The sequence below is a fragment of the Panicum virgatum genome, chromosome 1K (assembly GCF_016808335.1).
Source record: "Panicum virgatum strain AP13 chromosome 1K, P.virgatum_v5, whole genome shotgun sequence".
NCBI lineage: Eukaryota > Viridiplantae > Streptophyta > Magnoliopsida > Poales > Poaceae > Panicum > Panicum virgatum.
The window spans coordinates 43,661,724-43,686,148 of NC_053136.1; the positions used below are offsets into that span (position 1 = coordinate 43,661,724).

General features: G+C 47.6%; 3 protein-coding genes across 3 annotated transcripts; 2 read left to right on the plus strand and 1 right to left on the minus strand.

Moving 5' to 3' along the window:
• The first annotated feature begins 4,354 nt into the window (after positions 1–4,354).
• On the plus strand, positions 4,355–7,237 carry LOC120710783 (plasmodesmata-located protein 8-like). The gene is made up of 2 exons (XM_039996366.1): positions 4,355–5,505; positions 6,949–7,237. The coding sequence occupies exons 1-2, from the start codon at positions 4,713–4,715 to the stop codon at positions 7,056–7,058; spliced, it is 903 nt and encodes a 300-aa protein (XP_039852300.1). The 5' UTR covers positions 4,355–4,712; the 3' UTR covers positions 7,059–7,237.
• Positions 7,238–7,247: 10 nt separating this feature from the next.
• LOC120710771 (vacuolar-processing enzyme beta-isozyme 1-like) lies at positions 7,248–12,145 on the minus strand. The gene is made up of 9 exons (XM_039996359.1): positions 11,720–12,145; positions 10,756–10,920; positions 10,006–10,162; positions 9,844–9,929; positions 9,578–9,777; positions 9,100–9,148; positions 8,822–9,028; positions 7,806–8,012; positions 7,248–7,697 (listed from the first exon to the last, which is right to left on the minus strand). The coding sequence occupies exons 1-9, from the start codon at positions 11,933–11,935 to the stop codon at positions 7,515–7,517; spliced, it is 1,470 nt and encodes a 489-aa protein (XP_039852293.1). The 5' UTR covers positions 11,936–12,145; the 3' UTR covers positions 7,248–7,514.
• Positions 12,146–12,449: 304 nt separating this feature from the next.
• Positions 12,450–16,329, plus strand: LOC120710795 (hsp70-Hsp90 organizing protein-like). The gene is made up of 7 exons (XM_039996374.1): positions 12,450–13,588; positions 14,044–14,332; positions 14,423–14,508; positions 15,265–15,488; positions 15,591–15,657; positions 15,747–15,806; positions 15,890–16,329. The coding sequence occupies exons 1-7, from the start codon at positions 12,689–12,691 to the stop codon at positions 16,001–16,003; spliced, it is 1,740 nt and encodes a 579-aa protein (XP_039852308.1). The 5' UTR covers positions 12,450–12,688; the 3' UTR covers positions 16,004–16,329.
• Positions 16,330–24,425: the final 8,096 nt, after the last annotated feature.

The following is a 24,425-nucleotide window of genomic DNA, read 5'->3' on the forward strand; positions in this document are numbered from 1 at the left end:
AAGTCTGTCATCAAGCAAGTAGACCTTTATAGAAAGCATAGCCTCTGGAGAGGAGCTGATTTGCATGACAAAACTCCTCCAAAGGCAGCATGGGAACTAGTTTGCTTGCCTAAATCTGAAGGTGGCCTTGGTGTGCTCAATCTTCAAACTCAAAATGAGGCTTTGCTTCTGAAATATCTCCATAAATTTTTTAACAGGCAGGATATTCCTTGGGTTAATCTTATTTGGGAAAAGCATTATGCAAATGGCTCACTGCTTGCTTCATCAAGTTTGAAAGGCTCTTTCTGATGGAAAGATATACTTAAATTGCTTGATTCTTTTAAGGGTTTGGCTGCGGCAGAGATTAAAGATGGCAAGACCTGCCTTTTTTGGGATGACCTTTGGCTCAATAAGGTTCCCCGTATTCATTATCTAGAGCTCTATTCATTTGCAAGGGTGAAAGATATGACTGTTCATATGGCATTAAATGCAGAAGAACCTGAATTCATCTTTCATTTTCCACTCTCACCAATTGCTGCGCAACAACTTGTAGAAATTGCAGAAAGTCTTGAATCTCTACCTGCTTCGGATGATACAGATATATGGACATATATTTGGGGGTCACCATTGTTTTCCACTTCCAAATCCTATGACTGTGCTTGTTGCACACTTGACGTGGAGGAAACGCTATCACACTTATTGCTTTCATGTCCATTTGCTCAAGTTTGTTGGTTCAAGCTAAATGTGATTTTCGTGGAAACCGACCCCTTCGCAGCGTTAGAAGAAATCAAGACTCAACTTCATGTGCCTTTTTACATGGACATTATCATTCTTTTCTGCTGGAGCATTTGGATGCAACGAAATGACTTTATTTTTAAAGGAATTCCGCCTTCATCAGACAGATGTCTTCAACACTTCAGAAAAGAGTTTGCTCTTGTTTTGCACAGAGCAAAGACAAGATGGAAAACATTGATGTCTGAATGGATAGATACAATAATGTAACTACCTTTATTTTCCATGTCTCCTTTTTTGTTTCCTGAATACTGGTTGTAAACTCATTTTCTTCCCCTTTTTTATTTTTAATTAATATAATCAGTAGGGGTTAACTCCTCCAATTTCATAAAAAAAAATTAAGCATACTCCAGTGCTTCATCGACCTAGCTGCTCCTACGGCTATATCGTCAGTGCATACATTCAGGAATTTTTATTTTTTTAATACAAAATTATAATGTAATTATGGAATAATATTGTGGATTTGTGGAATTTCAAAACTATACCCCTTTCGTCTGCCCAGCAGACGAAATCTAAATTTCGTCTACCCGGAGGATGAAAGTACAATATTTTCGTCCTATCGTCAGACGAAATCTAATTTCGTCGAACCAGTAAACGAAAATGGATGAAAAGAACAATTTTTGTGGGGCCTGCTAATTTTCATCTATCCGTTGGACGAAATTTATAAATTACAAAATTTATAAATTTTGAAATTTATAAATTTCGTCCAACGGGTAGACGAAATCCAATTTTCGTCTACCCATTGGAAGCTCTGAGTTCCTGTTTTTGAATAGATATTTAAACACATTTTTTATGTTTTGCACAAAAATAAATCATACATTTTTGTAGTCCAATGTTCCATGTACTTAGTGGTAATTTTTTTCTCAAATTTTTTGCATAAAGTAATTTTTTATATACTTCCAAAATGAGTCATTTGTAATGACATAACATAGACTTAGAATTTTGCCTAGTCTATGTTCTGCCATTACAAGTGGCTCATTTTGGACATATATAAAAAATTATTTTATGCAAAATTTTGGGAAATTTTTTTACCACTAAGTACAGGGAACATTGGACTACAAAAGTGCATGATTTATTTTTGTGCAAAACATCGTTAAGGTGTTCAAACATCTATTCAAAAATAAGAACTCAAAGCATCCAATGACAACTAAATTTTGTCCAATGGGTAGACGAAAATTAGATTTCGTCTATCCATTGGACGAAATTTATAAATTTCATCCAATGGGTAGACGAAAATTAGCAGCCCCCCACGAAAATTGTTTTTTTCATGCATTTTCGTCTAGTGGTTCGCCAAAATTATATTTTGTCTAACGATCGGACGAAAATACCGTATTTTCATCCTCTGGGTAGACGAAATTGCTGGGCAGACGAAAGGGGTATAGTTTTGAAATTCCACAGATCCAGGGTATTATTTCGTAATTACAGTATAATTTTGTATTAAAAAATATAAAAATTCCATACATTCAGAGGAGCGGTCCACACATGCGTGCAAGTCAGTAAGTCCTAACCTGAATGGATGCGAACAAATGGCATGAGAGGCCTCATGGGGACCTTCAGGCTAGGAAAATGATTGGACAGGAATTCCTCACAGAATGAGCGTAGATTGAGGAGCGACGCCAGCAAACTTGCTCTGTTGCAGTGGCTCGCAGTAGTGCACTCCTAACATGGTGATGAGGAGGAATATCCTAGCTTGCTGTCATATGGTCATGTGATTAGTGAGAAGCAAATCAAAGCTGACACTACAGGGGCAAATCCTGCGCTGCTCGTTGGCGGATGGAAACATTTTCATCATTGAATCTGATAGGTGTTTATTTAAAAAAAAAATCTGATTGGCGCATCGATTGGCTACGGAGACATTTGCACTGAATCAGTTGCAGACTGTTCTCTTACACTCTAAATACTATACACCCTGGAGGCGAGGCGCTGGGAACGACTGGCTGCCGACAGAACGCCGCGTGTCCCTGCTGGGTGAGAGCCGCCCGACGCGGGGCGTGGAATCGTCCTCTCCTCTCCCCTCCCATTCTCTCTCTCGCGCGCGCGCCAGGGGGCCTCCGCCCTCCGCTCCGCGCTCGCCGGCGGCGCACGCGCAGACCGTGGCAGCGGCGCGCGTAGGCCAGCAGCCGCCTCCGCGAGCTCCTCCTACTCCTCCAGCTCCGCTGCCTCCCCGAGCACCTCCTCCTCCTCTAGCCCCGCCTCCACGAGATCCACCGCCCTCGACGGAGCAAGGCCCCGCCCCCAGCAGCCGCGGTGGGGCGGCTCGTGCACGGCGGTGCGGCGGAGCGGCTGCGGCGAGCCGGCCCACGCGCGGCGTGTTGGGGCAAGGCCCCGCCCCCAGTGGCGGCACGATGGAGCGAACGCGAAGCAGCGGCGGTTCGGCGCGCGGCGGTGCGGCGGAGCGGCCTCGGCGGGCATCCTGGCAGCCTCCGGCGTCGGGTTGGGCGCAGCGGGGGGTCCCGTCTTCTCCTTCCCTCCCTCCCCTGCCCCGGCAGCGGCGCGCGGGCGGCCGCCCCTCCCTGCCCCGGTGGGTGGATCTGGCGCTGGCGAGGAGCTCGAAGACGGGGCCCATCGAAGGCGCGGGGAGAGTTCCTACGGCATGGCACGGGCGGTGACGACAAGGTTGCCGAGCTCGGGGTTCTGGTGGGCCCAGAGGCGGAGATGACGGAGAGGACGAGGACCGTCCCAGCAGCCAGCGCAACTCAGCTCCTCCCTGCCGGCCGCGCCGCGTGCGTCGGCCATGGGCGTGGCCGTGCGGGCCAAATCCGTCGGTTGTGCATCCTCTTCTGTGCTTCGTGCTCGCCTCTGCACCTCAAACGCCGGCGGGATCCAGACTGAATGGACATTGGTAGCTTGCGGCCCATGAATTCCGCAATTCGAACTGGGCGCAGCGGAGCGCGCTGTTGTTTCCTCTTATACGTGGAAACGCGGAATGTACAGTGGGTCAGCAGCAACGTTACCAACGCCATTTTTGAGCAGCTAATGCGTCCAGCCCAGCCCAGCAGAGTCTTCACCTATCAGCAAGCCCGTTAGGCCCATGTACTAGTGTCACCAAATACAGCCCAGAGTCTTCTTCGATTATGATCAGTAAGCGGGCTAGGCCTGTTAATCCCACATACAACAAATGTCTCCAACATAGCCCATGATATATGTGACGCATAAAGCCCAAATATAGGCTACTTTTTTTTTTCCGGATCGAGGTTTTATCCCATTCCCATTAAAAAACGGAAATACAACTATACAAGAGTTCAAGTACCACCCGAACGGACACAGAAATAGAGGGAAGACAAAAGGGGAAAACCATCATCCCCTCCCCTCCCTCGCGGCCTAACTTGATTCAAGGTAGGCATCCAGGGGTTAGAGCAACAGACTTAGGCTTCCTAAGAGAGTGCCCATAAAGGAGTCAGAAACAGTCGCCAAAAAAAACCCAAGCCATTATAAGTTCAAAACGACCATCTACTTAACGCTCCTTTTTCTTTCTTTCTTTCTTTTTTTGCGAGAAGGCTACTTAACGCTCCTCCTGGCGTCTGTCCGCAGTCCGCGAACTCGTCAAAACGGGCAACTGTTGCTCGCTTGCTCTGGCTGCCTGGCTCACACCAAAGTTGCCACACCCACGAGGCCACGAGCGCGCGCCCACCAGCTCGCCCCCGGTAGGCCAGTACCCTACCCGAAGATGGAGTTGCTTTTCGTCGTGACGGTGTACAAGAATCTCTGATGCGAGCACCACTGCACCAACCGTCCTCAGATCGACGATCTATGTATGTACAGTTGTGCACCCAGTCACCCAGAGCACGCCATGAGCCGCACAAACTTCCAGAGAAAGAGCTCGCCGTAGAAGCCCACACGTTACACGTACCTACGCCGCAGCAATCGAGAACCGAATCAAAAGCTCACACGAGTTCGCATTTTCCTAGCCTCGCCTTGTCCAAGAACAAGCAGCTTCTCCCATGTATCCGATGATCAGCAGCCTCCCGGCAGTCCTCCTCCTCCTGCACGTCTGCGTCGCGCCGGCGGCCAACGCCGCGCCGGGCACGTTCGTGTACGCCGGGTGCTCGCCGTCCAGGTACGCGCCCAACACGGCCTTCGAGAGCAACCTCAACTCCCTCCTCGCCTCCATGGCTTCCGCCGCGTCCTCCGGCGCCACCTACAGCAGCTTCACCTCTGGCGACGGACGGGAGGAGGCAGTGGCCGCCGCGGCCGATGGCGCGGCGGGCCCCGCGCCGGCGGCGTCGTCTGCCGCCTACGGCCTGTACCAGTGCCGCGGCGGCCTGCGCCCCGGCGAGTGCGTGTCGTGCGTGCGCGACACGGTGGCGCGGCTCGGCGCCGTGTGCGCCAACGCGCGCGCGGCGTCGCTGCAGTCGGACGGGTGCCTCGTGCGGTACGGCGCCCGCGACCTCGCCGGCCGCGCCGTCGACACCTCCGTGGCGCCGTACCGCCGGTGCAGCGCCGGCGAGAGCGGCGACGCCGGGTTCCTGAGCGCCCGCGGCGCCGTCCTGGCGGAGCTGCAGCGGGGCGTGGAGGCCACCACGGGCGCGTACAAGGTGAGCGCGTCGGGCCCCGTGCGCGGCGTCGCGCAGTGCGTCGGCGGCATCCCGGCGGGCCAATGCGCCGCGTGCGTGTCGCAGGCGGTGGCGCAGCTCGGGGGCACGTGCGGCGCCGCGCTCGCCGCCGACGTGTACCTGGCGCAGTGCTCCGTGAGGTACTGGGCGGCGGACAGCAACAACTACCGATCGTCGCAAGGTACGTGGATGCAAAAATGCGATGATCACACATTCACACTGTTACTAACCAGCAACCTGACTGTGAAAAAATGGAAGAGACAAACTGCACTACATTTTCTATTAAGCTGAAAAGGACAAAGTTTGGCAATTTTTATCATTCTTTTACTGTTTTTTAATACAAAAGATGCTATTATCGCATTCTTTGATTACTAAATTTGGAGGCGCACGGACTCGAATCTGTAGGACTGAAACATGTTTGACGTCAAAAGTTCAGATCTTAAAAATGGAACGAGAGAGTAGGGGTCCAATAGGCGTGCGCATTAGTCGCTGGCAGCAACTAGTATGAGTGAGGCGATAAGGAACTGAGAATAGATTCCGAACTGGTAAATTTCCAAAGCTGCAAAAGAGGACAGGGAGAATATATGCCAAGGACATAAACTTTGCGGCCTTTTGGTCGATGTTGCTAGCAAGCACACTGTGCCACTACTCCTGACGAGCTTCATTATTTGTTTAGCTTAGCTGGCACTTGCGAGTCTTTTATATATTTTGACCTGCCATCTTAGAGCTATCTAGATGTTAGTTTTGATTGCGTGCATTCTCCTGATGCAGAGGCCAGGAATCCTAGCTTAGTTGAAATACTAAAACATATTTTTTTCTTTATTTATTAAAAGAATTAGGAAGATAGCAACATCATCGGAAAAGTAAATGATGGGGCGCTAGCTGATCAAGGTTGGTAATTGGTATTGTCCCGTGGCTCGGTGGGAAAAAAATATTCTGGGTGCTTTTTTCTAACGAATACAAACTCCGAATTTTTAAGGGCGTCCAGAATGTATAAAAATTTAAAATTAGTCTACATAGCATTGCATATAGATACTAATAAATACTGTTAAATTACTCCATATCACAGTCCATATACTTAGCTACGCAGGTGCATATGGACGCACCACAAAGACTAAAAAGAATATGTACCCCACCCTCCCCCTGGCAGGCAGTTCCTTTTATTTTATTTTAGGAAATGACTTAAATACTGTCGCAATTGCAACGAGCACTAATACAGAACTCATCTGATCCATACATGCCTGAGGATTTTTCTCGGTGGAATTTTATGAGAAGTTTTATGGGCATTAAATTTTACGCCACAACAACAAATTTACTGACATGACAGAATTATTATGAGAAAAAAAAGTTCTATGGGATGTGAGAGAAGTTTTATTGTCATAACATTCATCTGGCTTGGTTACAAAGTTTGTAGTCTTGATAACAGTACAATAAAATAATACACCAAGACTGGTCTAAGAGGAACAAATGCTTTCTCGATGGGTTGGTAGAGGCCCGTGGAGCAGCGTAAACAAAGAGGGCACTTCATTGATATGTTCCGCTTAATTTGTACGCAGTTATGTGCTAGTCCAGTTTTCTTTTGCTATGATATGAGACTTACATTTTCGCTTCTGTTTGGTGACAGATAATTCGGGAGATGACGTTGGGAGGACCGTGGCAATAATAATCGGTATCATGGCTGGGCTAGCGCTCCTCGTGGTGTTCATCTCCTTCCTCAGAAAAGCTTGTAGTTGAACCCCCTCTGATTAAACTCTCTCTTCTTGCCTTGCTCTGGGCCTTGCTAACCATGGAGCTCGTAACTAGCCACCACGCATTTTGTCGGTCCCTGACATGGATTCAACATCTTAGATTCTTCAAATTGTTTGGACAGCAGTTATGTTCTGTTTGATCTTAAACCTGGCCTGCGGATTTCAGCCTTGCAGGTTGCATCAGCATTCATCCGTTCCGTCTACTTTCATATTCTCACTGTCGCACCGACGAAATATAGACACACATCATTAGACACTACAGCTTATGGTACAGGCACAATAAGGTAGGTTTTGCAGTGCTTTACCGACGAACTAGTCCTACATACACTGATACACATACGTATTATACACACATCCATATAAGTTGGGCCTGGGCAGACTAAGCAAGGTAAGCAGTAATAGTCCTTCACGCATAGCTTCCCAGAACTTGTGTAGAAGATCATCAAGCGCTGTAGCCCTGGACCAACGGGCTCCATCTCGCCGAGTTGTAGCTGCCGCAAGCACTGATGCTCGCTTGCTTCATCGAGGTGGCAGGAGTACCGCTGTTGCAAATGTTCGCGAAGGCCCGCATGTGCTTCATACCGTACTGAGTGAGCGAGCCACAATGGGATTCGAAGATCCGTACCTGTAGAAGCTCGTCAGAAAGAGTTAGTTCACTTCAGCACAAGCAACGACAGCCAAGATAGCTCTCATATAAAAACGAGGATGATTCGAGTTTTAGAAGAGAACTTACCATTCGCTTCAAACAGTCCCAATCATCAACGAGTGGCTGACCAGGAGCTCTAACGGCTCCAAGCGTGGAAGGCCCATTTTCAACCCCAAAGAGAAGCTTTCCGATAAAATCAATGCTGCTGTCGAGATGCTTCCTATGCGTTACAGTCCCAGTGATCTCCCTCAGAACTTCCAGCTTCTCTCTAGATTTTTCATGTAACAGCTCGTACTGAAACCAAAGCAAGAAACTGTAATCATTCACCGGCTGCATGATGTGAACCCACTATGTGATCCCACCGACTGCAAGATGTCAATGTTAGGGTGGTCCAATGCAAACAAATTTTTTTAACTAGTTGTGAGGCTGAAAATATAGTTAATTTCTTTTTTTAAAAAAGACAAAATACAATAAATGAGTTTGTTGGGCTGGATCTTAGGGTGGGCCGCGGCCCACCCGGTCCACCCTCTAGATACGCCACTGCTGCTAAGTGCTAACAGAACACCAATAATCAAAAAATCCAGAGTGTAAAAAAATCCTAATGCAGTGTGTCCACAAAATAAGCACAAAAACGATATGACATTGTCAGGCTTAGTTGTTTTGTCAGTTGGGTAAGAGCTGAGTCGAGGAGCTGTTTTCAGTCATGTTTTAGCCTTTCTTTGTAGGGTGCTTTGTACTTGACCCTTTTTTTATTTTGCTCGTCTCATAAAACCTGCAGCAAATCTTTTTTTGCCGTCCTTTTGGAAAAGAAAGGATATGACTGCCCTGCTACAAGACCATCCAGAACTACCCAGATAATCCATGCAAGTAGCAACTTCAATCAGAGAAAAGTGGTAGGATGTAAACAACAATCATTTGAAGATATAGATGATTATAAACACGCCCCTTATTTTTGTCTGTGAAAATATTTGTCGCACGAGGGGAAAATGCGAATGTAACAAACAGGAGCAAACACATTGTCAGAGTACTAGATAAAGTACATTCATATTTCAGTAAGGAATGGAACAGGCTAATTGAGTTACTGGTATAGCAAAAGAACTTACCCTCTTCCAAAGGAATAGAATATCTGCATCTCGTTGGTTGACGACAGCCTTTTGGCCTCGCCAAAGTAGCTTATTTGTGGTGTTGGCATTTGCAGGATCGAAACCTTGATAAAGGTAAAGCTTCTCACCCTTGAAGGTCTTGTCTCCATACTCCATGACATGAGAGCCTGCGCCATAGCTGTTTGAACCCGAAGTACGCTCCTTCACCTGCGTGTGCTGTGACTAAGTTCGGTTTCATCAATGCAAATAAAATGCCTAGAAGGCAATTTGAGACTCACCGCTTCATACTGTTCCTTTATTGTTTCCTTCTTCAGATTGTGAGTCTCACTGTCATGTAATATCACGGTTATGCGTCATGATACCCAGTGAAGACTTCCAGACTAACAAAATATGCTTCCAAACTAACATAAATATGCTTCATGAATCATGGCTAAGCAATTAACACATGGAAAGTTCTACATTTATCCAGAATTGGTACCATATTTTGATCCGGAGAAAAGTTTCAATGTTTTTAAAATAGTTATTCTAATGTACCAGTTCCATACTGTACTCAGCAATTGTAGTATTGTACTGATTCTATTTGCAGACATACAATATAACCGCAAATGCACAGCATGCCATACAGCCATAGTATTTCCTACATGGACTTTGCCAGTGACTCCCAAACTATGAAACTAAATTTCAGGTAAGATTGCCCAACTAAAACACTAATTGCTAACAAACGGCTACCAAAGACAGCACCCATATTATACCTACCTGTCTTCCATCCAAGAGACGCTATAAAGATCACCAAGGCAGGTAATGTACTCAGAAGGAGGTGATGGTTCCATTCCTGGGCAGTATGTACCCCAGCTACTTTCTTCTGCATTGGATGCCGTCGTGACATAAATATTCAGGTCCTCTGGCATTAAGCCCTCAAAAATACTGCCACTTTCACACGCTTCGACATATATAACCTGTCCACATGATTATGTTCAGAGAGGCCAAATTTCCTGACAACAAATAAATGAGAAAAATCTTACCATTTTTGCATAGCTGTTGGAAGCATGTTTTTCTCTTAACACCTTTATGAAGTCGCCAGCATAAAGATATGGTAGATTGGGCATACCTGCCAATTACAAACGTCAATCTATATTACAACAAAATTGATTGGATACAACAAATCAATTAAGTAATGTACATACCAAGAACACCAGGGCCCCCGTGATCTGAGTAATAGATAAAAATATGGTCATTCGGTTTGCTATCGATAACCTTCCTGCTACCTCCGGTGACTGCAGCTTTGTCACCCAAGAGAACCGCATAGAAGTTTTTAGTGGTGACTTGCTCCCCAGTGTAGTCCTGGTATTAGAAGCTATGTTAACAGACCAAGATAATATTTATGCATGAACCCTAGTCTAGCAAGTCCTACGCAGCTAAGCGAGAAATTGTGTTGAACCACTAGAAATAGAACACCTTAAAACACATGGTAAAACAATAGGGCCTCATGCCATGGTTTCTGTCTAGAGCACTTGCATATTTATTAATTGAAAAGATACTCAACCAGGTTTGAAACATGCTAAAACTTGGTTGGAATAAAATGTTACAATCCAAGTACATCACAGTAGTCTAAAAGTATGGCAAGCAATTACGCAGGAAGATTCCCTTGTAGAGGGTGAGCATCAACGTTCAAACTTTCTTTATAAGAATATGCATACTGCGCACACGACTGCAATTTGAACTACTTTAACTTATGCTGTGTTATGTTGATTGCCTATGCAACACAATCGTAAGGAATATGCATGAATCCTACAATGTTTTCATTGTGCCCACCCAGAAAGATGCTGTACAATCCTAGTTAACGCATCTACAGCTAGAAACTAGTAGAAAAGTAAGTTTGGCCACAGAATGATCCCAATGGTCCCATCTTACAGTTGAGAAAAATCCACAAATACCTTCGGCACACCAGCATAAACATCTTCACCCTCTGGATGGTTGATGATAACCCCTCGCCTTGGGTTGAGTGCACTATTGGCAACATCATCATACATAAACACTACAATGTTCTCCTCTTTTAGCCCTCCGTTCTGCAGTATCTGGTATGCATGGCATATATCAGCCTGCAATACAACAAAATCACATCAACCCGTAAGCAAATGCACCATGGAAAACAATTGGTTGCTGATATCTGCTTCCAGCTACTAATGAGACAAAACAATGTGAAAATAGTGAAACATCTGCTGAATCAGCACGCATATTCTGACAGTTTATAGGTACAGGCGCATAATCATAGTAGAAGTCACAGTGTGAAAGTACAAGTACCAGCCAGCAAATATGTTGGCTGTTCTTTCAACTCTTAGCTCAAATTTTTGTAACACTTCAACCTTGGTTTAGAAATTTAGAAGCAAAACTTGCGAAATTCCAGATCTCTTCCTGTTTCCAAATCATATCGCTGCTTATACATTTTTGCTTTCATGAAAACGACTACTTGACAAAGACTACTTCCTAAAGAAGCAGGCAACCTAGCTTGATGGTGATGTGTCATTAGACCCTGAACCATCAGTTGTCACAACTCGCTGCACAGTCACATGATCCTTAAACCCATCGAAAACCTTTGAGCCGAGCACGAGCAGTTCTGCCCCCCAACTCCGCTGAACCGACAACTAAACCAGTACAAAGGACCCGAGATGCAGTACTAATTCGAAGCAACCTTTAGCTCAGAACCCCACAATTTGAGCACCTAAAATCCCAATTTCACGGTTCCAGAATAGTTTCCGAAGCGCCTTCTGAACCACGCAACAAACTGACAAACAAGCATAGCAATAAAATCTCGCACCGTCCTTTGAATCCAAGCTAACGAACCCACACGCGCACCGCGCACGGAAGTGAAGTAGTGAACGGCCTCGATACCGCGCTCACCTGGTGCCTGTAGTTGCCGTAGCCTGAGGAGCCGGCGACGAGCACCGCCCACCTCGTCCCGCCGCCGCCATCCTCTTCGCCTCCTCCCCAAGCCGCGGCCGGCTCCTTGTCCCCTGGCATCCGAATCACGGGGTCCCACTCCACCTCCTCCGCGCCGGCCCCCGCCGCGGCCAGCGCCACCACGAGCAACGCCACGCAGCACCACCGGGCCGCCATCGCCACTTGCGCGCCTCTCCTCACAGCTACAGTCCAGCGGCGGGCCGGCGGGGAGGAGGGTAGGAGTGCAACGTGAGAGCGGCGCGGGGGTTCGGGAGGGGCGAAGAAGTAGGCGCCGCGCGCATGCCGCCATGCATGGGCGGTGCGCCCTGGAACGCGGACGCGTGGGGCGTGAGCTGGTGCGGCGGCTCGTCGGCTCGCGCGGCCGGCCGGTTGCACGGTGCAGCAGCCGTTTCAATGCTTCGGCGTCAGCCGCCGCCGCGGAGTGGGAGTGTGAGGTGGGCCGGGTTGGGCTGGCTGGGCCATGGAAATTTTTGTCTCTAAAATCCACGACCGTTCTTGGGCTGGACCTCGAGATCTTTACCTATCGCGGCCTTTGGCCCATTTTAGTCGGCCCATCAACTTAGCGAAGCCCACACATTCGGGCTAAGAGCAGCCCATTTATGTGTCCGCTTTCCACTTCAGGAGGCGTAAATTTGTCCGAGTATATTTCGACCGGGTCTTCTCCTACGTTGGCCTAATCCTCCTGCTCGGCCACTCCGTGGCGGCGGAACCTTCGAGAACTCTTGAGAATTAGGGGATCCAACGCCGCGGGGCTCCTCCCAGTTTTATAAAATCTCAACTGGGCTCTCCCCCTTAATCCCCATCAAACCCCCAGACTTTTCCGCCAGCGCCATCCTCAGTCAGCCGCCAAGCCTTCGAGAACCCTCCGGAGCTCGCTAGATCCGATCGGACCCGGCGCGGGCTGCCGCCATGGCGGACGAGGCGAAGGCCAAGGGTAATGCGGCGTTCTCCGCCGGCCGCTTCGAGGAGGCGGCGCGGCACTTCTCGGACGCCATCGCGCTCGCCCCGGGCAACCACGTCCTCTACTCCAATCGCTCCGCCGCGCTCGCCTCGCTCCACCGCTACTCGGACGCGCTCGCCGACGCGCAGAAGACCGTCGAGCTCAAGCCCGACTGGGCCAAGGGCTACTCGCGGCTCGGCGCCGCGCACCTCGGCCTCGGCGACGCCGCCAGCGCCGTCGCCGCCTACGAGAAGGGGCTCGCGCTCGACCCCACCAACGAGGGCCTCAAGGCGGGGCTCGAGGACGCCAGGAAGGCCGCCGCCGCCCCGCCGCGCCGCGGGCCGTCCGGGCCCGACGCCATCGGCCAGATGTTCCAGGGCCCCGAGCTGTGGAGCAAGATCGCGGCCGACCCCACCACTCGCGCCTACCTTGACCAGCCAAACTTTATGCAGATGCTGCGCGAGGTGCAGAGGAACCCAAGCAGCCTCAACATGTACCTCTCCGATCCCCGCATGATGCAGGTGCTCAGCCTCATGCTTAATATCAAGATCCAGAGACCCGAGGCCTCCGAGCCGTCGCAGTCTACCCCGCCGCCGCCGCCGCAGCAGCAGCAGACGACGCCTCCTGAGACGAAGGCGAGGGAGGTTGAGCCGGAGCCAGAGCCAGAGCCGATGGATTTGACTGATGAGGAAAAGGAACGGAAGGAGAGGAAAGCAGCTGCTCAGAAGGAGAAGGAGGCAGGTAACGCAGCTTACAAAAAGAAGGACTTTGAGACGGCGATCCAGCATTACACCAAAGCCTTGGAGCTTGACGACGAGGATATTTCCTATCTGACCAACCGAGCAGCAGTCTACATTGAGATGGGAAAGGTGAGGCTATTCTATTTCACTGGGTTCATCCAAGTTAATTAAGCATCTGATTATGAGCTCCCACCGTTGTTACATTCATTTGCTTAGTTATGCAATGCGCAAATCAGTAGTAGACCAGTAGTTGATCTTTTGAGGGATTAAGTGCTTGGCCTGATACTATTGAGTGGCCATTATGATGATAAATTATTTTATTGTCATGCACACGCATGCTAATTGTACAAAGTCCTTAGTTCAGAAGTAGTTGTATAGAGCACATTGCTAAGTTTTAGGATTATATAAGAGTGCAAGCCTTGAATCCAACTTTGAACTTCTGCCAGGATTTAGCTGTGTGGCTTGTGCATGAAATATGTTGGCATATTTGGTTACTTCATACTGTCTCTAGCCTTGCCGCCTTGCCTCACTTTTGGTAACCAAAGTTATCTTAGGAATGTACTAATATTACTTTTTACTTGCAGTACGATGAATGCATTAAGGACTGTGATCAGGCTGTGGAGAGGGGGAGAGAACTTCGTGCTGATTTCAAGATGATCTCAAGGGCACTGACAAGAAAAGGAACTGCTCTAGTCAAACTTGCTAAGAGCTCTAAGGATTTTGATATTGCCATTGAGACCTTTCAGAAGGCTCTAACTGAGCACCGGAATCCAGACACACTTAAAAAGTTAAATGAGGCTGAGAAGGCAAAGAAAGAGTTGGAGCAACAAGAGTACTATGATCCAAAGTTAGCTGATGAGGAGAGAGAGAAGGGTATGATAAGCATTTTAATGTCATCTCCAGTACCTGCTGGTGGTGATAGTCTTTCTACTATAGTTTTGTAATTTGTCTTATGATTTGTAGGTAACGAGTTCTTCAAGCAGCAAAAATACCCAGAAGCAATAAAACATTACACGGAGGCTCTTAGGAGAAACCCAAAGGATCCTAGGGTAATTTTTCTGCCTCTGTCTCTTAATTATTACTATCTGCCTTTGTTAGAGTAACGTATGAAACATTTGGGATTGATGTTGGGAATTAATGCCTTGTCTTGAAGAGGAGGGAGAGAGTAGAAGGGAGAAATGTTACTGATTGAGAATAAGAATGATGACTAGAAGATAGGTGATTTATTTAATTGATTGATCTTTGTTCTTCTGTGAAGCTACTTAACACCTAGCATTTGGATTTCAATTTGGATTATGCAAGCTGCTGTTACTCTTTTCTTGCTTGTTGAATATTTAATCTTCTTCCTCTCATCTACTTTCCTAGTTTGACTCCCTTGATTCAACGTTTTAACTTTAATGGGATATTTAATTTTTTGACCCCCTCAAATAGTGGTAAAAAAATTAAATATCCCCAGGTTAATCTTGAACCATCTGCTGCTGAAGTTACACTTAATAGCTGAAGTTACACTTAATTTAAACATCAGTGTTTGCAAAATTGGAATGCAGCAAGTTGCAGCACATGAGTTCTCTATGGGTTGCTGTACAGCCTTTCTGTTAATTCTAGGTTACTGTTACTTGTTAGTTGATTCTGAATTAATCAATTAATACCTGATCTATGTAATAATTTAATCCATAAATATGTATCTTAATTGTTCTATACATATTTGATCTGTTGTCACTCTTCGAGTCTTTGTACCTTTGTTTAATCAGCTCATATGTGTGCTACCTGTGGCCTGTAACTGACCTTGAAATGTTATTTATCAGGTATACAGCAATAGAGCTGCGTGCTACACCAAGTTAGGAGCCATGCCTGAAGGTCTTAAAGACGCAGAGAAGTGTCTTGAGCTAGATCCCACCTTCAGCAAAGGGTACACACGGAAAGGTGCAATTCAATTCTTCATGAAGGAATATGACAAGGCCATGGAAACCTACCAGGCTGGCCTAAAGCATGATCCTAATAACCAGGAACTGCTTGATGGTGTTAGGAGGTAATGAAGCTATGCAATACCAGTAGCTGAATTGTTTAGTATATGTTTGCATAAACTTACAAACCAGCATTTTTAACCTTTCTTTTGGTGGAACATTTGCAGGTGTATTGAACAGATCAACAAGGCCAACAGAGGAGAAATAAGCCAGGACGAATTGCAAGAAAGACAGGTACCATATTGGAATATGCTTTCGTGCTCTTTCTGTATCTGCTGCTTCAGATTCAGTGTTGTTAACCAGTCCTCTTGGTGTTTCTGCAGAATAAAGCTATGCAAGACCCAGAAATCCAGAACATCCTTACAGATCCTATCATGCGACAGGTACCATCGAATCCACATGCTTTGTTGGAATCCTGGAGTCAAGCTGATTATATATGTTTGCTAATTGATTTCCTGTTTCGCAGGTGCTAATTGATTTCCAGGAGAACCCCAGGGCCGCTCAGGAGCACCTGAAGAACCCTGGAGTTCTGCAGAAGATTCAGAAACTCGTAAGCGCTGGAATAGTCCAGATGAGATAATGATGCGATTGTACCCACCTGTTTGTGTCTTGTGCTGGGCTTGTTAATTCACATGCCCCCGTTCGTATCTTTCAAAAATGTAGCCGCGGCAAAGGTTCATCAACTTATTGGGGGCTAGTGTCGTCCTCTTCCCATTGGATTGTAAGGGCAGTTGTCATTGGATTATTCATGTTTGTGGTGCTGAGTTATAGGCGACGTCGTTTTTTCTTGATCCTAATCATACATCGCCACCCTACATGAACCGGAGCTGGGTTCCGCAGAATTTGTAACAAACAGCAAGTCCCTGCTTTGATGGCATATTCCAATCCGCCATCCGTATCGTTTTTTCTTGATCCTAATCATACTGTAGCAATTTAGTGTCTAATCATAATCATAATTTAATTAGGCTCATTAAATTCGGATAGTGATTTACAAGCAACCTATACAATGAGTTTTTTATTTCGTATAAATTTAGTGCTCCTGCTAGTTTCGAAATTTGGAATTTGGAATTTTAAGGCCCGAAGCCACTTTTGCGTGCCGTGGATAGCACGGTCTGTGTCGAAACCGGTGGTATGGTTGGTGCTCTGAAAACATCAGAGGGCAAATTTCCCGGCATGGTGGAGGAGGCTGATTTACAAGCAACCTATACAATGAGTTTTTTATTTCGTATAAATTTAGTGCTCCTGCTAGTTTCGAAATTTGGAATTTGGAATTTTAAGGCCCGAAGCCACTTTTGCGTGCCGTGGATAGCACGGTCTGTGTCGAAACCGGTGGTATGGTTGGTGCTCTGAAAACATCAGAGGGCAAATTTCCCGGCATGGTGGAGGAGGCTGCTGGAGTGCCGAGTGCTTGTCTGGATTTCTGTAAATGTTAGGAGTCGTTTGGGCTACTAACAGTTAAATCATCGTACAAGGCTCAATAACTACTATTTGTTCTAGAATAAATTTGGTTATGGACAGTTTGTTGAGTCAATTTAAACCCAACAACATAAAATCTACAGTGGGTGATAAGTCTGTTGGGTCACCCGCGTGACCCCCGCAGCGCCCCCGTTTCCCCAGCGTGGCTGGGTAGTTTTTTATTTTTATATTATTTTTTTTTCGATTTATAAAAAATATATATCAATTTTTTTTGCAAAATTGTCACCATGCCGCCGGTTCATCTGGCGGTAAGCGCCACCTACCGCCGGACCAACCGGCGGTAAGACCCCCATTAATCCGGCCCGGCTCCTCAAGCGCCGCCGCCCACCCGCTCAGTCCCCCGCGCCGCCGCCCGCGCTCGCTCTCCCGCGCCGCCGCCCGCCAAGCGCCGCGGGCCGCCCGCGTCGCGCCAGGTCAGGGCCGCGCCTCGGCCGGAGCGCGGCGGCCTGCGCCCGGCCCCCGCGCGCCGTGGGTTGGCCGGCCGGCGCTCCCCCGGCCGAGCGGTCGCCACCCTTCGCTCGCGCGTCCGGCCGTGCGCGCTGTCAGGTATATTTTACGATTTAGTTTTGTTAAAAATAATTAGTAGATTAGTATTAGTAATATTAGTGATTTAGATATAATTTTAGACGTAGAAATAGTTCTAATAAATATTAGTGATTTAGAAATAATTATTTTTAATATAAAATCGTAGAACAGGAAATTGAAAATATTAGTTTACATATGAATATAATTTCATATATAAATATTAATGAGTTCAAACAGACATATTAGTCTCATAAAAATATTATTAATTGATATTATATTACATAGAAAACCTACGAATATATGTCAGTAATAGAAATTGTAGAGAAACAATTAAGATAGATGTAAAAATAGGAGAAATATTTATTAGCGTTGATTAAATTCTAAGGACGAGTAATTATTGTCGTAAATATTGGCAGGCATGTGAGATGATTTGTATTTTCAAGTGTTTTATGGGTCAGGAGAAGTTAGATATGGTCCTGAAGGGGTAGATTTGTCAGAGTTTAGCTCGATCACAAAAAAGTACCCTGAGCTAGAGAGAGGACTTGGATTTCAATATCCAATTGGCTATTTAAAGCTTTCGGTCTTAGTCGAGATGAACATGAAATCTATGTCATGGTAGTGGTCAGTCGAAGGGAACTAGTATTTTGGGAGCTATTGCCGCTTGAAGGGACGCAAAACTGGAGGAACTTTGTCAATATAAGTAGTAGCTGAGGCTTACCGCTTGTGTTGTTTGTTCAAGCATTCGAGAAGATTAGTTTTAGAACTGAAGCGGGTGGGGATCATGAAGGGCAGGGAGATATAGTATCGGAAGAAACCGAGACGATGCATGAACCTCATGAAGAAGGTGGTGAACTCGAGATTTTAGAAGATGATAGACATGCTGCACACGAACCTCGTCAAGCAACTGGTCAGGCTGATGAAGGGGAAAACATTCCAGAGATAGTTGAAGAGTTTCAGAGGGAGGGTGAACAACAGCACAATGCAATGAATGATGACTCCTCGGATGATGATGATGACGACGACGAAGATTATCATGTCCCACACAACTGGTTCGGGTATGATTTTTCAAAATTAAGTGTAAATGAAGGTGAAGCGGTCCCTTGGGAGTACAGGCAAAATGAGGTATGCATCGGTTCGGTGTATGCCAACAGTGACAACATGAAGGAAGCTATAAAACATTGGTCGACTCTCTCTTTGCAAAGACAGTTCAAAGTTGTCAAGAGCAGTCCGAGAACATATGACGTGCGTTGTGTGAGAAGGCAATGTCCTTTCAGGGTGTATGCTTCTATGGGCAAGTGTGACATTCCGAAAAAAATCAACCAAATTAAAACACGTGCTAAAAATATAATTTTTCAAAACTTTTCGTCGTTGAGCTCAAAACTTCCTAAAACCCTGAACCCTAATTCCCGGAATCTTTTCTTGGTCCCGAACACCCAATTTCCAACACCCGATTCCATTAGTCGATTCCACCTTTTCTTTTTACCGTACCTCACTCTCTCTCTCCTCGCCGTCGTCCCATCCCGTGCACGCGTGACCGCCGACCGCGATTATCGCCGGCCGCACGCGCCGCTGCCTCCCCTGGCCCACGCGTCATGCCGCGCACGCCTCCTCTGGCCCGCGCACCCCGCAATCACCGCCGGCACGCACCTTCTCTCCCTCTCCCCTTTTCTTTTTTTTCGCATTCTTTTTCTTTCATTTTTCCTTTTCTATTTCCTTTCCCCTCTCTCCTTTTCTTTTTCTTTTTTTTTCCATTTTCCTTTTCTTTTTTTTCTCTCCCCCTCCTCCGGTCTCCTTCTCCTTCCTCTGCTCCGGCACGCCCCCGGGCGCCGCGCTCGGCCCGCGCACACGCCCGGCCCGGCTCACCCTCCCCTCTCCCTCTTTCCTTCCTTCCTCCTCCCTTTCCCTTCCCTGTCCCGCTCCCGCTCGGCCCACACTCACAACCAGCCCGGCCCCAGAACGCCGCTCGCCGCCACGCCCAGCTCGCCGCCACACACGCGCGCGCTTCCGGGCCGCACGCGCCGCGCACCCGCCTGCCCAGCCCGCGCTTTCGCGCACCTATGCGCGTGCACCGCCCCGGCCGGCCCGTGCGCACGCGTGCGCGTGCACGCGCTCGCCGCGCCGCGGCGCACCAAGCCGCGCTCGCCCACAGCACTGGCCTGCCTGCGCGCACAGCCGTGCCAAGCCACCCGCGCGCACACACCACCATCGCCTTTCCCCTCCCCTGCGCGCACGCGCACCACGCTGCTCGATGCTGCCGCCCGGTCTTGGCGCCGCTCCCACGTGGGCCGCCCCGCCATCGCTGCCGCGCCGCCCGTCGCTCCGTATGCAGAGCCACGCCGCGACGCTCGCCGGCCCGCGCACGCGCCGCACGCCCTCGCCGCACGCGCCGTCGCCCTGTACCGCACAGCGCCCCCCACGTGCCCGTGTCGTCGCATCACCACAGTGCCACCTCGCCACTAGTGCCGCCGCATCGCGACGCCATTAACGCGGCCGCACCGCTCGCCGGCCTCCGCCCGCGTCCCTCCAAACCCCGCACCGCTCCACCGACCTGCTCTGCCTATAAAAAGGACCTCCCCGCGCCGCTCCTCCGCCCCGCAAACCATTCCGCCGCCGCAAGCCCCTCCCTTCGCCTTGCAGCGCCGCCGCCAGGGCCACCTTCGCCTGTCGCCACCGGCCCGCGTGGCCAGACTGCCCCGCTCCACTTCAGCCCGAGCTAGGTAGGGCACCCGAACCCCCTCATCCCTCTCTCCATTTCCCCTCACTTCCCGGCCGCCACCACGCTCCACAGCGCCACCGCCACAGCGCCGCCGCTCGCCACCCGCTGGCCTCCGTGGCGCCGCCACCTCACCGTGCTCCGATTCAAATCAAGGTGGGGGACAGGATCCCCACGCCACCCTCCTCCTTTCCCCCTCCTTCCCGGCCGCCACAAGCTCCCAGGGCCGCCGGCCCAAGGTCGCCGGCGCCCTGCGCCTCCCCTCCCCTGTTTCCCGGTCGGGAGGAAGGAGAGAAGGGCACTTTTGCCCGGACCCCCTCCCCTCTCTTCTATTTAGTTAAGAGTTCCCCCCTTTTATGCCATTTTTGCGAAATAAACCCCCTCATTTATCATATTTCAAAATAAATCCTCCCCTCATATAAACATATTTCTAAATGAACCCCTGACCCTTTTCAGAATGACCTAGATACTTTCTAAAATGCAAACTAAGCCCTTGCCCCTCAAAAATATTTACAAACAAGTCCCTGGACCCTTATTTAACCCCTAAACCTCTATATAACCTATCATTTCATGCGCCAAACAACCTCGGATCTACCTTAAACTTTACCACGCCTCTCATGACATAGTTTTGGCCATGCCATTAGGAAACCACCCAAAAATATCACTTCTATCTCCATATCTTAATTATTTCCGATTCGAGCTCAATGATAAAACTTTTATTTCTTTTCTTGATTGTGTGTTTGTTTGTGTGCGTCGTAGACCACGGTGTAAACGAAGGAGAGGCCGTTGATGAGCAGTATTGCGAGCCAGCGATCGAGGACCAGTTCCACGACCCCGAGCTCGAAGGACAGTGCTTCGACCAGGACCTCCCCGAAGGCTTCGAAGACGGCAAGTTCAATCCCATCCTTTGATGCATGCTTGTGTCCCAGTTTTTATAAACACAACCCATTGGCCTGTTTTACAAAATTGCATATTTTTTGCTTGCATGAAAACACAGTTGGATAGCCACCCCTTGATTTGTTATAACCATTCCTTGACCACCTAGATTAATGTCTGAATGTGTTTTGTTTGGACGTTAATCACTGCTAGAACGCTACGCTTAGGACCTTAAATTCAATACAACTTGTTTTATAAAGAAAAGGTGTGTGTGTGGGAAGGGATAAAAATGTGAGATTTCGAAAGATGTGTCTAGACGGGATGGATGGCATTTTTGTGTGATTTGCCGATTGGTGTGCTCGTGCCTGTGTGGCAGGGCAAGGAAGGGAGATATCCATCTTGTCACTCCTAAGGACCGAGTTGGTGTTACATCTCACCTAACTCAACTTTCGTGCAAACCACTCGACCGTTATATGGGCAACGGCTTAGCATAAACCCCATTAGTTAGTCTAATAGCCATCAGGAGAGCTGAGAGCAACGTGTGACCAAGGAGAAGGGATATGTTCTGTGTGACTTAGGCCCCAGTTAAACCTCAGAGATAGGTCAATGGCCCCTTGGTGGATCCCGTGGTGGCTAGTCAGGTCTAGCTAAGGTGGGTTAGGGGCGGAGCTACATAGGAAAGAGTGGGTGCGAATGCACCCATGGCAAAACCTATTTCTAGTGCTAACCATCCTCGTTTGACCACATACGCACCCCCCTGGGCCAAGGCCATGAACCCACGAGCTAGGTCGGGTGGCCGGCAAACTAAGCCGCGCCTGAGCAGCAGCCTCATGTTAAGACCCAGCAAACCAGCAAGCTTCGTGTCTCCGGTGACTAAACAGGCCAAGTCTAATTGAGCTGCATTGATCCACACAGTAGGTCACACAACCATTTGTGGCATGTCAGTAAGGCCAGATTTAGTTCGTGAAATTTTTTGGATTTGGATACTGTAGCATTTTCGTTGTTATTTGGCAATTAATGTCCAATTATGAACTAATTAGGATTAAAAGATTCATCTCGTCATTTACAGTTCAACTGTGTAATTAGTTATTTTTTCAACTTCATTTAATGCTTCATGCATGTATTTGAAGATTTGATGTGATAGATACTATAGGAAAATTTTTGGGAAATAAACAGGGCCTAAGTAGGCCTCACGGTGTAACTCATCGTCCATTTAATCCCCCAAAACACCATCTATTCGACCGCTTTCTTTGCTCAACCTCGCTACTTTTTAGTCGCAGCTCTCTCCTCGCAAGCAATTTTTCTAAAGGCCCGTGTAATTTATTGTTATCTCAAAACTTATTAGCACATGATGTATTTTATATTTATGAGGTCACTTGTTAAAAATTCAATCACTTACTCTAAAAATAACTTTTCATGATCTATATATGCTAATTAAATTGATTGGACAATTTTGTTAAAAATCAGAACATTTTGTTTCTCAATAAACCCATGAGAATTTTGGGATCCAATGAGTTATTTTGACCACCCAAACCAACTTTTATTTGTAAATTTGACCTTCTATTCTTCAAACCTCACCAGAATACATTGATAAATATTATTAATTATTTTTTAATTTGGTAAACAATTTTATCACTTCGCAAAATCACAAATTAGGAGTCAATTCACAAATATACGAGAAAAAAAACTATGAGTTGGTTAAGCCACCCATTTTACTTTACCGTAAGTTTCTCCACTACTGTAGCAAGGAGCCAGTTTGAGAGTTCTCTGAAATGTGCCTTAAAGGTGTGCAGCCCCCAAAGTTTTGGTCTAGCTCCGCCCCTGAGGTGGGTAAAGGCTTTGTTGGGATCTGCACCGACACTAAGGTGATCGTGTTGTGGTACCCCACTTGTGGGTAAAGTTGCATACCTCTGCAGAGTTGAAACCTATTTGAATAGTTTGTACCCACGGTACTGGACGAGTTACGGTGTGGTCTCACAACTAGTGTTTACTTTGGGATGGGTTGGCGTGAGTTGTTTAGGAAAAGTGTCCGGCAGTTGTGCCGTGTGCTACGGCGGATGAGGAGTCCGGTAGCAGCTTAAAACTTGGATCCTGTGTGGATCAACCCCTCGTGTTACTCGGTATAAGAAAACTGGTTTTGGAAAATGCTTTCTTTCAAATGAACCCCTGCATAAAATAATGTTTTCCACAAAACAAACCCTAGCCTTATCCTTGATTTACCCTGTGCATTATGTTCTGTTTATACCACCTCCGTGGGTGTGGTTGGACTTGCTGAGTACGTTTGTACTCACCCCTTTCTTAATTTTTTTACAGAGGAAGACCCAGACTTCGTTCCAGAGGACGTTGAGTAGGGTACCGTCCTGCACCCAGCCTTGCCTGTGGATTAGGGTCACCCGCGGGAGATTCCGCATGGCGCAAGACTCTGATGACCTTCTTTTTATATTTAATATCGTTGCGTGTGTGTGCATTGTAATCGTCGCGATAGTGGCGCTTCTCTGCTCACTACCGCGGAGAGTTGTACGGTAATGAACCATCTGATGTAATAAATGTGTCATCAGCCTCATGGGACTGATGTTTGTAACACATTTAAGTCTTCTCTTATGAGGGGACGCTTCAGCAAGTGGCAGGATTTCTGGGAGGTCAAAAAAATTGTGGAGCACACATGCCTACTTGAGCAATTAGAACCACAGCACCGCAACCTCAGTGCAGGTTTCATAGCTAACTACATGTACCCTTTGATCGTGGACAATCCTAGTTATGAACCTAAGTCAATTATTTGTGCTGTTGAGGAGGAGTTTAAATATAAAATTAGCAACAGCAAAGCTTACAGAGAGAAACAGAAAGCGCTGCAGATGAGGTGGGGGACGTATGAAGCTTCATATCACAATATGCCGGCATTGCTGCACACCATATGTCTTAGAAATCCTGGTAGCTACTACGACTTGAAAACGTATCCATGTGCCCAGAAGCCTGGAAAGCAGGTACTCCAACGGTCGTTCTTGGCCTTGGGCGCTTGCATTGAGGTGTTTCTGCACTGCTGGCCAGTCATTTGCATAGATGTGACATTTTTGACAGGCAGGTATAAAGGCACAATTCTCACAGCTGTTGCAGCTGATGGTAACAGACAATTGTTGCCTTTGGCAATTGCCTTTGTGGAGAAAGAATCAGGGGATACTTGGTATTGGTTTTTGCAGAGGGTGAAGCAGATGATTGTCAAAGATGTAGAGAACGTGTATTTGATTCATGATAGGCACAAGGGTATATTACAAGCAATCGATGACATACAGAATGGTTCTACTGAGCGTAGTAGGACTGCACTTTGGCCGGACCTAAAGAGTAGGTGGTGCATGAGGCATATGGGGGCAAAATTTCATAGCCAGTTCAAGAACAAAACCCTTATGAAGCTATTCAA